Source organism: Dunckerocampus dactyliophorus, chromosome 18, assembly GCF_027744805.1.
Source record: "Dunckerocampus dactyliophorus isolate RoL2022-P2 chromosome 18, RoL_Ddac_1.1, whole genome shotgun sequence".
Lineage (NCBI taxonomy): Eukaryota > Metazoa > Chordata > Actinopteri > Syngnathiformes > Syngnathidae > Dunckerocampus > Dunckerocampus dactyliophorus.
Window position 1 is genome coordinate 18,979,592 of NC_072836.1, and position 14,441 is coordinate 18,994,032.

The 14,441-nt window shown below is 44.2% G+C and overlaps 2 protein-coding genes across 5 annotated transcripts in view; both read right to left on the reverse strand.

The window, feature by feature from the left end:
• Positions 1 to 14,441, reverse strand: part of myo15aa (myosin XVAa) — a 47,569-nt gene that overhangs the window by 26,727 nt on the left and 6,401 nt on the right. For 2 of the 4 annotated variants that reach the window (XM_054760379.1, XM_054760378.1), the window contains exons 3-23: positions 6,955 to 7,037; positions 6,757 to 6,820; positions 6,556 to 6,665; positions 6,403 to 6,477; positions 5,906 to 5,996; positions 5,503 to 5,606; positions 5,360 to 5,423; positions 5,174 to 5,287; positions 4,913 to 5,074; positions 4,641 to 4,754; positions 3,536 to 3,594; positions 3,238 to 3,361; positions 3,069 to 3,164; positions 2,857 to 2,988; positions 2,659 to 2,784; positions 2,515 to 2,592; positions 2,291 to 2,448; positions 2,175 to 2,220; positions 1,985 to 2,109; positions 696 to 813; positions 444 to 619 (exon numbers count right to left, since the gene is read on the reverse strand). In XM_054760379.1, the coding sequence (XP_054616354.1) occupies positions 444 to 619; positions 696 to 813; positions 1,985 to 2,109; positions 2,175 to 2,220; positions 2,291 to 2,448; positions 2,515 to 2,592; positions 2,659 to 2,784; positions 2,857 to 2,988; positions 3,069 to 3,164; positions 3,238 to 3,361; positions 3,536 to 3,594; positions 4,641 to 4,754; positions 4,913 to 5,074; positions 5,174 to 5,287; positions 5,360 to 5,423; positions 5,503 to 5,606; positions 5,906 to 5,996; positions 6,403 to 6,477; positions 6,556 to 6,665; positions 6,757 to 6,820; positions 6,955 to 7,037 (2,219 nt within the window). Of the gene's footprint in view, positions 1 to 443; positions 620 to 695; positions 814 to 1,984; positions 2,110 to 2,174; positions 2,221 to 2,290; positions 2,449 to 2,514; positions 2,593 to 2,658; positions 2,785 to 2,856; positions 2,989 to 3,068; positions 3,165 to 3,237; positions 3,362 to 3,535; positions 3,595 to 4,640; positions 4,755 to 4,912; positions 5,075 to 5,173; positions 5,288 to 5,359; positions 5,424 to 5,502; positions 5,607 to 5,905; positions 5,997 to 6,402; positions 6,478 to 6,555; positions 6,666 to 6,756; positions 6,821 to 6,954; positions 7,038 to 7,278; positions 7,907 to 14,441 lie in introns of those variants that run through there. The other 2 variants (XM_054760376.1, XM_054760377.1) reach the window with 2 other exon arrangements.
• LOC129171455 (uncharacterized) lies at positions 7,847 to 9,285 on the reverse strand. Its single transcript, XM_054760127.1, has 2 exons — positions 8,155 to 9,285; positions 7,847 to 7,903 (listed from the first exon to the last, which is right to left on the reverse strand). The coding sequence occupies exons 1-2, from the start codon at positions 9,214 to 9,216 to the stop codon at positions 7,847 to 7,849; spliced, it is 1,119 nt and encodes a 372-aa protein (XP_054616102.1). The 5' UTR covers positions 9,217 to 9,285.

Below are 14,441 nucleotides of genomic sequence, written 5' to 3' on the forward strand. Positions count from 1 at the left end.
CTCACTTTTCTGTCTCCCGCAGCTTTACTACCATCTACAATTACATGCAAATGCCTCATGGGCAATTATGCAAATTAGATGATGACGCCATTATGTCGCACCCCCACTTATCTACAAATGTTTGCTAATTAAATGAGTAATGTTAGGAATGCATCTAAGAAATGCATTATAATACACTATTTTACGACACATGTTACAGTATATTATTATTGTAATATCTTTTTTTTTATAATCTGAAGTATTAATATAAGTAGCAGCTCTGCATAAAATCCCTATTACATACCATCATAGTGCTTTTACTACAACTGGTGTTTTACTTGTACTTTATTCTTGCATCCCGCTATAAGAATACATAGTTTTCATCCCTTTAATATACAGCATTAGCACCACGGAAAGCCATTGAATATAATAATAGCTCTTAAGATGTGGTTTCAGCAGCCCACCTTGTGAGAAAGCCTCTGCAATGCGCCTGCAGCCTGATGATCATGTTGCGCAAGTCCACGTAGCGTTTCCTGACAAAGTACATGCGAGCGTAACGCTGAAGGGTGAGCGCCGCGAGCTGGCGACAGCGCTCGCGCTTGCACTCCAGCAACTGGTAGATGGCCTCCTTTACAAACAACTGCAATACGGTAGTACGTTAGTGGGCTCAAAATGATGCTGAATGGCAATACAATCACGACAGGAGGTGAGCTGACTTTTGTGACCCCCACATGGTAGTCTCGTGGTGTGAGAGGACACAGTTTACTGAGTAGCATCACACAGTTGTCTCCATTTACTGCTGGAAGCTGCTGAATTCCCACCAGGGACTTGTATCTGATGACACACAGACACAATAGGATGCATTAAACCATTTTCAAATGGATGCCGCTAAACAAAAAGAAGCTTATAAAAGTGCACAGTTATACAATATTTTAAACCTAAAATAAGTATGCTTATCTTATGTTTAAGTATACAGTATATGGGCTGTGTTTGGCATTTATACCCATGCAATTTATTTTACTTAGACTGCAGAGAAATGTAATTGAATACACTTACATTCAAAATTCAGCACAGTTTTTGGATTATTTCACAGCAAATGTACTTAACTGTCACTACTATCCCACTTATAGCATACTTAAAAGCTGTGTCATTAACTGAAATGTGTGCAAAAAATATAGTATACTTACTAGAGCTGTCAAAAACAACGCTTTAACGACAGTAACTAATTCATTCATTACTGTACTTTAAACATTGTAGCTTAATTAGAGCATGCGCATCATGGTCAGCCACACCCGTCTGCTTGGGCGGTGAACGGAGGCACAGTGTCGCATCCCCGCTGAGTCACACAGTTCGACGCTCTTTCATACGTTTATTCTGACCCGAACACATCAACAGCAGTGTAACTCCAACACCATATGAGCATCTCCAACTAACAAGCGCGTCTTCTGAAAGACGCTTCCTCATTCTCACCACACTCGTGCGAGCTGCATTCAAGGACACTCCGAAATCTGACCATCAGAAAAACAGTACTGTATGTGTGGTCTAAATATGGACGAAGACAAAGAAAAACAATAGGTGGATATTCTTACCATTCACTTCTTAACTCTTAATGCAGAAGTACAATTTGCTGCATTTAAGTATGCTTCGAAATCCCAAACAGTACACTCATAACATGTTAAATTAAATTACGTGGTGTCTTTGAACGCAAGCCCTTATTGCTCACTATAACGCCGTTGAAGTGTGATTCAACTGTTTTGCTATTAGAGACTTGTGCCAGGCAAATATATTTTCAGACATCAGATCATGGCATCTTTTAGTTTGATTGAAATTTAGTTAATTTGGAGCTAACAATCCTGTCCTGTCCTTTATACTTCTGTTAATAAAATACAGCAAAATCGGGCATATGTCAAACATACAGTAGTTGCAAATAGTGATCAATCATGATGAATTGGGTGTTATTGAGTATCGTTTTAAAAAAAGATAATCAGGTAAAAGCGTGTTTTACCTAAACAGGAAGACAGAGAATGGCATTCTGACAGGGTATCCTTCTTTACGGATCCTGATGGTCTCCATGACACCCGAGTGTCGCAGCTGACCTTTGACCAAGTCGTCCTCGAACACACCTGGACGCTGAATACAACTTGTGATGAATGTCAGCATATGTGGCATTAGCAGGCATCTTGTTTAAACTCTACCTTCGTGTTATTTGGCTTAATGCAGCGGACAAAAAAGGGGTTGCACCTGATATAGAGGAATACAAGTAACACAAATGAGCATTAAATATCACCGAGCTCATTCTTGATTCGTGCACCTCTCCATCTTGTCCACCAGCTCCAGTAGTGACTGCTGGAACTTGCTGCTGACGGTGGATGCTTGATACTTCCTGGTGACTGTGCTGCTGTTGCGCATGTGACCTCCTTTCTGCTGACCCGTGACCTCTGCGTGATCCAGGAAGAGGTTTGACACCATCTGGACATGCGGGAGAAATGAGAGTGAGTTCCCACGTGGGTAATGTTCATTAAAAACACTTCTCACCTTGTTCCTGCTCTGAATGAACAAGTCCAGGACATCTTGACGGACCTGGTCATAGTTTTTATCCAGGAACTTGTACACCTGCATCGTTAGAGAGAAGGCATCCCGTCACATCATTGTGCGAGTGAAGAAAGAAGACCAACATACCTGATAGCTGACACGTCCAGCAAAATGCTTGACGCTGAACTCAGGGAGGGGCATCTTTGGCTTCACATACAGCGGGTTGTTGGCGTGGTGATAGTGACACTTTTGGAGAAAAGTGTGATCCGTCGCCTGCTCACAAATAAGCCGATTATCATTGTAAATGCTCACGTAATTAATAAGTATTACGCGTGTTTCGCTAACCTGTGGGAAGCAGCACTGGTCGTCCAGTATTCTCAGTATCCCGTGAGGCTTTGCGGCGATGAGGTCGATGCAGGGCTGGTTGTCATTAAACGGAATGTCCTGCCATGGAATTTGCTCCCTGCTGTACTCCTCCTGCATTGAGATCATGGAAGTAATCACAGAAGTACACTTTCAATGAACAAGTGAGCTGATTCAGTATGCAAGTGGCTCACCTGTTCCTCCCGGAAAACAATCTTGTTAAAGAAGAACTGCAGGGACTCGTTGGCATAATTGATGCACAGCTGCTCAAAGCTGTTGTATGCTAGATCCTGTTGTTACACACACACACACAGTGAGGAACAGTTGCAAACACTACAGAAGAGTGCAGTACTACGACAGTACCTCAAATCCGTAAATGTCCAGGATGGAGATGGAGAGAGTGTGTTGGTGAGGATACACCTGAGTGTTGATCCTCTCCGTCAGCCAGTGAAAGAGCAGCGAGTACAAGATCTTGGCAACAGCATCTCTACAGGACAGAGTCCAACGGTCAAAGTGGTCAAAAAATGATTCAACCAATCAGATAGAAGATAGGGCTCACTGGTCCTAGTTTTAGTACATGCATGAATGACATGAGTGCATTGGAAACAAGGTATTTAATGCAGTCATTTTGGCCATTTAAAAACACTAAATGGTATATCACCTGGCATCTACAGCACTTTCCACAGTCAACGGGGTGTAAATCTTGTCCCTCATCGTCTCCTGTGAAGAAGACAGAAGGGTGTAATGACATGAAAGTCACTTACTCATACTGTACACACAGTATGTGCAGACGGGGACTAAGTACGTTCAACCAGTGATTCTCAGCTTCATGGTTGAAAACAACCTATTATGAGTAGAAGAGAAAAAAAGCATATTTAAGCATATTTTACATCTTTTTGGCCTAAATTAAAGGAAATTTTGCTGGGATAGGCTCCAGCATACCCGTGAGGACAGTGAGGACAAGCGGTGCGGAAAATGGATGGAATGATTCATTATTATTCACTGAAAAAGTACATCAAATGTCAAAAGTGGGGGGGAAAGATCCTGGATCTGCACCTTTATCTTTAAAATGACATAATGAACATCTTTCAATCAACTGTTTTATGTATGTATGTTTTTCATCCAATGTACATTTGCACAAACTTATTGTTTTTAATGACTGTTTGTGGGTGTGCTTGGTTTCAGCCTGTACAAGCCTGTGCATTAAAGTTGAGTGGATATCAATTTATTTATTTATTTATTTAATTATTTATTTTCGCATAATCTTGCAAAAATATCAAACGGACAGTGAAAAAAAAACCCATTTTGTTCCATTACAGCCCTTAACCAAATCCAAGAAGTGTGAAGCATTACAGTAAACAACCCACACTGTACAAACCTTTACTTTTATATATATATATATGTGTGTGTGTGTGCGTGCGTGCGCGGTAAAGTCCCACTATACTTACATAATGAGTAGCTAACATGCAACGGTTGTGTGACTACACAGTGATTTGGTTACAAGAGGGAGGTCAGTGAATGAGTGAATGAATAAGGCAAGAGCAAGTGGTCAGAGGTCAGATACTTTACATGAGGTGGTAGAGGAGAGATACAAGCCACAGTAGAGGCGAACGCAGAGCAGAAAGTGCTGCAAGGATGAGTATAAGAACGCTCTCCATGATATATCAGTGGTGCAATGGGAGCGACAATATCACAACAGTATTTGTAAAAGTGATCACAGGCACACGGGTTTCAAAAATGCAACCACAACACGTTCCAGTACTGACCATGACTTTGTAGGTGATTGCTTTCTGAAGGCCTTCTGGAGAGATCTGCAACAGCTCCGCTACCACCCTGATCTCCTGAGCGCTCACCACTGTCGCCACCTCCTGGCCGTCAGCCTGCAGTGCAACAGGGACAGTCAAATCACAAGGTACACTTGCGCAAACCTCCAAAAGCTGCAAGTTGTCATTTCCCTACATATAAATGTATATGTTGCCTTTTATATGATTCACATAATGATAAACCAGTTGTATGGCAAGCTCCAGGGAAGTAGTACCTGATACTTCTGAAAGTAGACGTTGCCCAGGTGCAGTATGGAAGACAAAACTCTAAAGACGGCCGACTGGTCGTCTGCGCTGAAGTGAAGGATCTCCATGGCGGCAAGCAGACGTTGGAAGTCCTCTGCATCATCCTTTCCTGCGATCCCACAATCCCCTCCCTAAGTGGGTTGAGAGAGCGTATGCATATCGTATGCTCTATTGACATTATATAGAAGCCTGAGATCATCTCCAGATATTTGCTGGAAAGTGTCGCCCACCTGGTTGAGGTAATAGTAGGTCTCTGCCTCCTGAAGATAGAAAGTCTGCTTTTGTTGCGATGGAAGACCTGCCAGCATCTCATAGAATATGTGATAGTTCCTCTCATCTTTGGCCTGAAGGGAAAACAAAGTTCCTAAATAGGGTATGAAATGAAGTCACATCATGTATGCGTCTGCACGCATCACCTGGAAGACGATGCGAGACTTTTCCAGAAGATACTGAGACGTTATGGCACCATTGATCACACCGCTGGGCAGGGGAAAAGAGGAGTTTTAACCAAGGAAAGAGGAGCTACAAGCAAAACTTTTGTATTATGTGTCCCACTCACGCCTCCAGAAAGACTTCCATGTGTTTCCCGAAGCGACTGGAGTTATCGTTACGTACAGTTTTGGCATTTCCAAAAGACTCCAGCAGAGGAGCGGCCTCTAGTATCTAGTGGCCATTGAAACACATCCACATCAAACCATTGGATGACAAAGACATTGAAAATGCAGCATTTTACTATCCTATAATGAAATATGTTATTTTTATTGCCAATGCATGATGCCACGCCACAGCAAAACACACCAACTGCTACTAAAATGTTTACATGTGACGACAAGTATGATAATGTACACAGTAAAGGAACCTCACTACCTCAATCTGCACCCAGAGAGGAAGGAAAAAACACACACGGACATTAGTCATCATGAAGATGTGGTTGTGTTTGTGTGTCATGGTGGGTCACACACCTGTTGGGCAAGATTGCTTGTGTGATGTAAAGCTACAAGGTAGCGAAGGACTAGTTTGGTGGCCTCTGTTTTCCCAGAACCGCTCTCCCCACTGAAAAACAGTAAACATTTTAAATAAGCATTATATACACTAGTGGTTCTCAACTGGTTTGGTTGCGTTTTTTTTTTTTTTTTTTACTGCCTTCCTGTTGCAGTACAGTAATTCTTGCAATGAATGCATCATTCAATGCTATTGTCTCATCAATGTAACATTACTGACACCTAGTGACCAGTGAAGAATGCTACATATCAAAACGTCTTTGAATGCGCCTTCTGAATGACTTGTATTTTTGTTTACATGCTTGAAAATGCTTACTTCAGGCCAAAAACACATTAAAAATTGCTTAAAAATGCTTATTTTTGTAAATCCAACAGGCCATAGTCAGCCGCGAAACTGACGATTCATTAATTAATATATTTATACAGTGGTACCAAAATGTAACATTATTTTTTGTTACCTGATTATTATGACCTGGTTATGTTTGGCATCCATCATTTTGGAATAAGCAGCGTTTGCTATGGCAAACAAATGTCTGAAGAAAAAAAAGAGTGGTATTAAATATTTATAAATACTGTTTAGTAAATGGTACAGAAAGAAGATCATGACTTACGGGGGGTTCTCGCCCAGAGCGTGGCCCTTGTACTGCAGCACCATGTCTGTCCCATAGATGTTATACATCTTATAAGGGTTCACGGAAACCAGAATGCTACCTATATATGTCTGAAAGGTACAAAACGGCGAAAATAAATCATAATATGTGTATATATGTTTTGAAACATGCGGCCTCACAACAGATTAATACAACACTTACATAAATCAACTCCCGTTGAAACCTTTTCCTCACATTGTGAAGAACAGCTCCTTCGTGCATTTCCCTGAAGAAAGCAAAAGCAAAAAGACGTATAGTATATTGTAAAATAACATTTTTGTTTGTGTTTGTGCTCAGGTTAAGTCTAGTCTGCCTTATCTATGCAATGGTTGATAAATGTTATTTGTGTGCCATTATTACTCCAGTTGTGTCATGTCTTCCACTCCATCTTCTTCACGTTGCTCTCGGTGAGCTACTGTGGGCAGGCATCTGATTGAGTACATCTGAAATACAAAGTACAAATACACTAAGGGGTAAGTCATGCCTCTATAAACTACACTTATAAAACAGATAAGCTCTGTGTGTGCATCATTCAGAGTTTGTTCTTGTTAACGTCAGAATGGAAGAACATTACCCATGTAACAACAACCCTCTACTTTGCCACCTGCCAAGTTAAAGACCTTAAACATATATGAAATAAATATTTAGACTATATGAGCTGTCATGTAATTCAAGAACATTCACCTTGTCAAACCAGGGACCCTGGGGTTCCCCCTCCCTGCTGAGATTACACACTCCTGTATTACGCTCCCTCTTTTGCTGATCCATCAAGTCATGGTGGTCCAGTAGCTTCTCATCTCTATACATAGACCACTTATTGAGGTTTTGTACCGTCCCATGAGGTAAGACCTTCTCCGCACCCCACACATCCATGTCATGCTGCGGGTCTAAGGTTTCAACTCCAGGGTCACGAGCCCAGTGTTGCTCCAGGTCAGAATCTTGGACCTGGGGGGATACAACAGCACATGTGGAGGGTAGGCAGTAAGAAGCCCCCTGGAGAAGTGGGTTCTGTAGAGCACGAGAGAGATCTAATGAGCGGGGCTCTGGGCCGCGAGGGGCGCCTAGTCGAGGCATGATATTGCCATTGGGTAGACGCATATTTGCCTCACGAATGGTTGGGTTTTTTGACAAAGCACTGGACAGGTCAACTTTTTGAAGTGTAGAGGGGGACTGCTGGTGTGTCACCAAAACACTGGATGGTAAACGGTAAGTCGAACGGCTGATGCTCTGGTTATGAAGAGCACTGGACAGGTCAACAGATGGAGCCACTGTGGCACCAGTTTGCCTCAATAGGGATGGGTTTGGGAGTCTATAAGAGGCACCACGAATATTGGTGTTCAGCAAGGCACCAGAGAGGATGGGTCCAGAGGACACTGATGCTTGAGGTTGGTTCAGTAAAAGTGATGATCCTTCTTGAAGCTGAGACTGTGCGCTAGGTTGCATTTGGGTAGAACTTTCGGGATTCTGCGTCTTTTCCTTCTTATGAACTTGAATTGAACTATTTAGTCGTCGATAAGAGGCCTTTCGGACATTATCATTTAGAAGAGCAGTTGAGAGCACGGGAGAGGATGATGTGACCGCCTCTGATGGTGGTTGATTTCTTGTAATTGAGGTGCCATTGGGCAGTTTGTATGTAGCTTTGCTAATTTTAGGATTCAATAGTGCAGAAGAAAGCACAGGTGATGCAGCGCTGGTTGCAGATGTGGCCTCTGAACTGCTGAGTAGAGTGTTGTTAGGTAACTGATATGTGCCTTGCTGCAAACGGGGATTAAGTAAGGCAGAGGACAACATCGGAGAGGAAAGGGATGGTCCAGAAGAAGATTCGGCAGGTTCGCTTCTGTTCACAATAGTGCCGTCAGGTAGTTGGAAGGAGGATTGGTGTAAGCTCGGGTTCTGCAGTGCATTGGACATCAGAGGGGGTGACTGCTTTACGCCTCCAACACCATCATCTCCGTCAACAGTGGTAAACTGGGCCTCAACAAGGTTTTGGGTCATTGTCAAAGAATCACCTCGGAGTTTAAGCATAGATCCTTGCATTTGTGACGTCTGAAGTCCTGAGAGAAGTGGGGAGTTAACCCCGACAGTCTGATGAGGTGGAGATGCATGAGCAATGGGAGAGAGATGTCGCTGAAGGGGTAAGGTAAAAGATGTGTTGCGTAGTTGGGGATTATGCATAGCAGAGGATATATGTGATGGGTAAGTGATGGATGGGGCATGAGGTGCTGCTGGATGAGGATGTGACAAGAAGGATGTATTTAGGTTGGCATTGGACTGGAGGGGAGACGAGTAGGAAGCACTGTGCATGTCCTGCGTCGATTGACCCAGAAGGGTATTCTGACTAACTTGCTCGCTGTCCTGGACAACACCCACTATCTCCCCATGAGATATGGGGGGTGGACTTTTCTTTATATTTTTAACAACAGGAGGATTTTGAGGGTGGAATTCTTGCTGTGTCTGGGTTATGGGTGGCTTCTGTAAGGGTGAAGTATGCTGGGTGGCATCAGGATGAAAAGGAAGTTGGGAGGGTGGAAATGGGGCATCTACATCTTGAAGGTTTGATGAAGAATTTGTAAGAAACGAGGATATGCCTGGTTTAGTAATTGTGTAGTCCAACTGGTGCATACTCGGAGAGTGTGCGGGAATAGGATAAGGTACTGAACTTTGAAAAGATGTTGCTCTTACATTCTGGGGACTCATAGTCCTATGAGGCAGGGGGGACTGCGGATAAAACCCATGGTTGTTAGGATAGGCTGAATAGGGGGGCATGGTAGATGATGGCTGAAATGTTTGTGGATATCGCAGTTCATTATGTCCTGATGGTTGGGGAGAAAAAGAGCCACCCTGGTTCATTAAATGCTCCTGAGACAGCAGAGGTCTAGGAGGAGGTGCTCTGAATGAGTGTCTGAGTGAAAGAGAGGACTGGTTTCTGGGCATACGAACCAGTGGCTGTCCTCTACCTATAGGTCTTTGGAAACCTGCTTGTGGTTTTGAAACCTGAGACTGAGAGCCTTTCCTGGATAACACAGGGACTCCACCAACACCCTTCATTTGCCCTGAGGAAGAACCTGGGCTACTGTGGATAGAGGACCTGAATGGGGCTACGTGTTGAGTTAAACGGGGTCCACGCCTACTTCGTCTTCTTGGGTAGTGGTTAGCTGGGGAGGGTTTCACGGTTCCCATGGGAACATGACTTCGACTTGCTAGACCACCTCTCGACTTGCGAGTAGAGGAGCGGGTGGGGAAGGGACGGCTGGTGTTGCGTGGTTGGGAAGGAGAGGGCGGATGATAGCTGGAGGTGGGGTCAACAGCTTGATGGGGAGACGGCGCTCTCTCAGATAGAGGAGGGCTTTCTCTTGGTGAAGATGATAGAGGTGGAGAAGATGAATGCCTCACCTTGGACCTTTGTTTGCTACTTTTGAATAACTGTGGTCTTGAAGATGGAAGATGCGCCACATTTGGAGGGGGAGTAAATCTTGGATCAGGAGGTTGGTCTTCTCTCTTCCTCAGAGATCCTCTTGGTGATGCTGTTGGGCTTGAAAGTGGGGATTGGGCCTGAGCTCTTTCCAGCCTGATTCCACCTGTCACAGTTCTTACGGGGGGTTGGGCTGTAACTGGCACTCCTCTCCTATACAATTGTGGAGGAGGAGAAGGCCTTGGTAGTCTCTGTGGAGAAGTTAGTCTTTGGCTTGCCATTGGGGTTTGGTAAGTAAAGCCTCTCCTGTTTAAATGAGGGGAAAATTGGTCAGGCTGGATGTGTGATTGTCGCCCCATGTGATCTGGTGAATTAATTCCTGTCCTCTGTGAGGATGAAGAGGGTGTAGCTCCATACACTGGGTTTGATAAGGCCAGTGGTGGATACAGTGGCGGCTGCACCAGTGAAGTATTCAGTGTTGGTTGAACCATTGATGGCATTTGACCCATATGTAACAGTGATGGGTCATGAGAGTTTGGGGCATTATTCATTTCGCTGGCAAACTGTGGAAAAGGAAATGCTGACAACTGAGGAGGGAAACTGGAGAGAGGAGAATGAGGAGGCGCTTGTCGCATGCGCTCATGTTGAATGATCTGTGCTGTTGAAGACAGTCGGACGGGGGCTTGTTGTTGGTTTATGACAGTTGGAAAGTAGGGCTGTTCAGGAAGATATGCCCGAAGGGGCTGCTCACCCTGATTTCTCAGGTCAAAACCTGGAGACGGAGATGAAAACATGGGAGTGGGAGGAGGTGGTGGTGGTGGCAGGGTTTCTACCTCCAGCCTTTCCTTTCCAAATAGTCTAACCTGTGGCCTGGGAACCCTAAACTGCTCGGGAAATGAAATAGCAGCGGGCATTTGTTCCTGTCTGTAAAGTTGTTCTGTTTCTGTTGGATCTAGCTCACGACCGACATAGTATGGTCGCTGGTAAGGGATATGAACGCCAACGTCTGTATATCCCTGTAACTGATCTTGATATAAACCTGAGAAAGCATCATAACTACCATTCACCATACTGTAAGGATTTGAAATCCCATAGTTATAACCCATACTAGGATTAAAGTAATCTGTGTACATCTCAGAATCATATGGGTCATAGAACTCCTCCATGTCATCACCGTGGTAACCAAATGGCTCCTGCACAATGGCATACAGCTTTCCATCATCGCCATAGTAATACTCCACCTGTTCATTATCATTATAATCCTCATACTCATCATAGGGGTACGTGTCATAGTCCGCATCACTAGTGTAATAGAAGTCCTCATCAGGATAAAAGTTTCCATCATCATCATAGTATCCATCCTCATTTTCCCACTCATCATCAAAGTATTCACAGTCCTCTTGCTCCCTGTCGTGGTAATCTTCATCAGATCCAGACTCATCGTCATTATAATCTGGGGCCTGATTGTCATAATGTGTTGGTCTACCCAATGTATCTCTGTTTGCAAATGACAGTCGTTTGCGTCCATGATGCCGTGCCCATGCCCCTTGTCGACCTTGGCTCCCAGCGCCTGGGAACCCCCCTGTCAACCAGTTGGTTGCGGCGGCTATCCTGGCTAACATCCGGCCTCTGGTCTTGAACACTGACGGTGCTTTTTTTTTTGCAAACATGCCTTTGAACTTGGCTCCCAATCCCTTCGCCTCTGTAGCCATGTTCTCCGTCCTTTGTAAACTTGATAGGTCTATTGTCTTTTTGGGAGGAGTGGCAGGTTTGCTTGGACTGTCTTCTTTTTTACCAAATAGGTTCAAGCCTGACAATCCTGGCTTTTGGTCCTCAGAGGTGGGTTTAGGCCCAAGTCCATTTAAAAGTTTGATGTTGCTTAGAAGTGGTTTGCCAGAAGCACCAGGTGGCTCCTCTTTTTTCTTGGAGAGCGGTATCATAAGAGTGGATGTGCTTTTCAGGCTCCTCTTTGGTTTGGTTTTCTCCGGCTGCTTTTGTTTAGAGGGGATACTGAAAGGAGAAGACTTTCCCTTGAGGCCGCTGATAATCTTGGAGGCCCCTCGGAGGTGACTCTTGACATTAGCAGTCTTCTGCTCCTTTCCTGCCGTTATAGCTTGCTTTTGCCCATCTGCAGCAAAGCCCATCATGACTTTAGAGGCTCCCTTGAGTTGGACCTCACTCATCTTTTTCAGGTTGAGTGTATCTATACCTTTTTTCAACTGTGCCTTCCCTTTGTCTCCCTCTTCATCCTCGTCATCCAATGGAGGAGAATCACTTGGGGGAGACCTAGAGGACTTTAACATTTCTGCTTTGAGAGCTGATTTACTTGTGTCTGTGTCAAGAGGAGCTGCTTCCTTTGCCACTACTTCTTCACTGTCATCACTGTCTTCTTCCTCACTCGTCAACTTCTCTTCTTCTTCCTCAGACTCCTCTTCTGACTCACTGACAGGTTTCTTTCCCTTTCCTTTCTTACCACCGCCCTTCCCCTTCCCCTTGGCTGGCTCATCCACTTTCTTACCTCCTTTCTTGCCATCTTTTCCTGCCTTTTTACTGTCCTTTGCTTCCTTCTTGATCTCCTCTGACTTGCCTTTCTTGACAACCGATTTTGAGGCACCTTTTTTGGGTGGCATGACGTTATCTAGTAGCGACACCCTAGAGCCAATGTGTGATCAAGTTGATATGTTTGAAGACAACATCCTCTAGTTGTTTCCCGTTTTCCTCTATATGGTGTTCTTGCTGCAGAAACACACGCTGTAGTACACACTTTTTGAAGTCAGTTGTTCCATATTGAACAATGAGACCAAAACAAACCGCTGTCCATCAGCGCTGCATCCAGAAATGGCAAAAACAACTGCTTTCTATGTCATTAAACTCTAAAATAACAAAACTACTACCTATGAGAAACAGTCTTACTTCTCTCTGCTATACCAATTTTTTGCATTTGGTTCCCCGAGTTCTTGAAAATATAACATCCAGAAGAAGAGAAATTAAGTTCTTAGTCCTTGTTGGTCTTTGTAGCTTGTGTAAGTAAATTCCCAGGGTCACAAAGAGAATAAAAGGCCCAGTAACAGAGTCGGTGTAGTCCTTTGTGTGGCTCCCATTGTCACTGTGTCCTGTGAGTCCTGCAGTGAATCCTCAGCTTGGCTGCCATGCGATCTTTGTCAGGACGCCCCTTCAGCGAGGAGATGCCAAGGGCTGGTGTGTGCCCTCAGGTGTGAAGTGTTGCTTTGTTTTTTTTTTTATCCGAGAGTGAGCGGTCGTGTGCGTTTGCATCCTCCCACATCCACCATCAGACCTTTGTGACCTCCTGCAACCTTTTGCATCTCCCTCTGGTTACTTGCGACTTCATCCTTCTGCCGTTGTTCTTAACTTGATGGGTCATCATACACTCATTCTGATAGTATCTCTGCAAGAGCGTGCGTGTATACCCCCATGTTGCAAAGGGCACCTTAACGCACCGGCTATACTGTCTCAGGGTAACCTTATCTGCGGACTCGCTTGTGTATGAATAATGCAGGACGGCTGAGCTGTTGCTAAACTGTGTCTGAGAGTCAAAACACAAACACCTGTAGTCCCTGTGGTGGACACTGAGTAGAAACACGTTGTTGCTCTGTGTCTCTTCTTTACATGAAGGTTCACCCTCATCAATGTTGCACACTTGCATCTTAGCGTGGGGGTTCCATGGTGAGCTGCCAATTGGAGCAATACATTTGCAACTACGGCATAAACAAAAACGCCATTTTAACATGGTAAGAGAGTGCCTTGGAGTTTCCCAGTTTTTGTTGATCTCCTGCTCGTATTCCAAAGAGCACCTTTCTTTGACTTCTACACTTTTTGGAGGTTCTGGCAGCTTTAACCTTTTTTGAAACTTGCAACTAATGTTCTACTCGGTTGATCGAATGCCACCTTTCACTGCTTTATTATCCCAGTCTGCAAGTTTAACAGAAATATGTTCAAAAAGTGTCCCTTTGTTGTGGTAGCGCTCCCTGGTATGGACACAGGCCAAGGTTAATATCTTGAAAATTGTCTGATGTTAATTCATTGATGATGAGCTGATATTCAAGGAGGTCATCTCAGTGGCAGATATGAATGTTTGATGACTGCTACTGTGTTCTGCCTACACGGCGCAGATAAAACATTCATCGCAGGGTGCTCTAAATATATCACAAAGCCTCACCTACCGCCCTGGCACGCTCCCCGACCGACATACAATACACGCGGGCAAGTGTCAGGGGTTAACAGCCAGATAGCACAGAGCAGATGGAGGCGAGATAACAAAGGGCTCACAGCTAAAAGAAATAAGAACAAATAATGCTGTACAGTTAAAAACCCTAAATATTGTTATTTTATACTGTGATCAATTAGACCTTCATTGGGAAAGGATTTTTTACATTTGACCAAGTATGTTTGACAATTGAGACATTACCTTACCGAC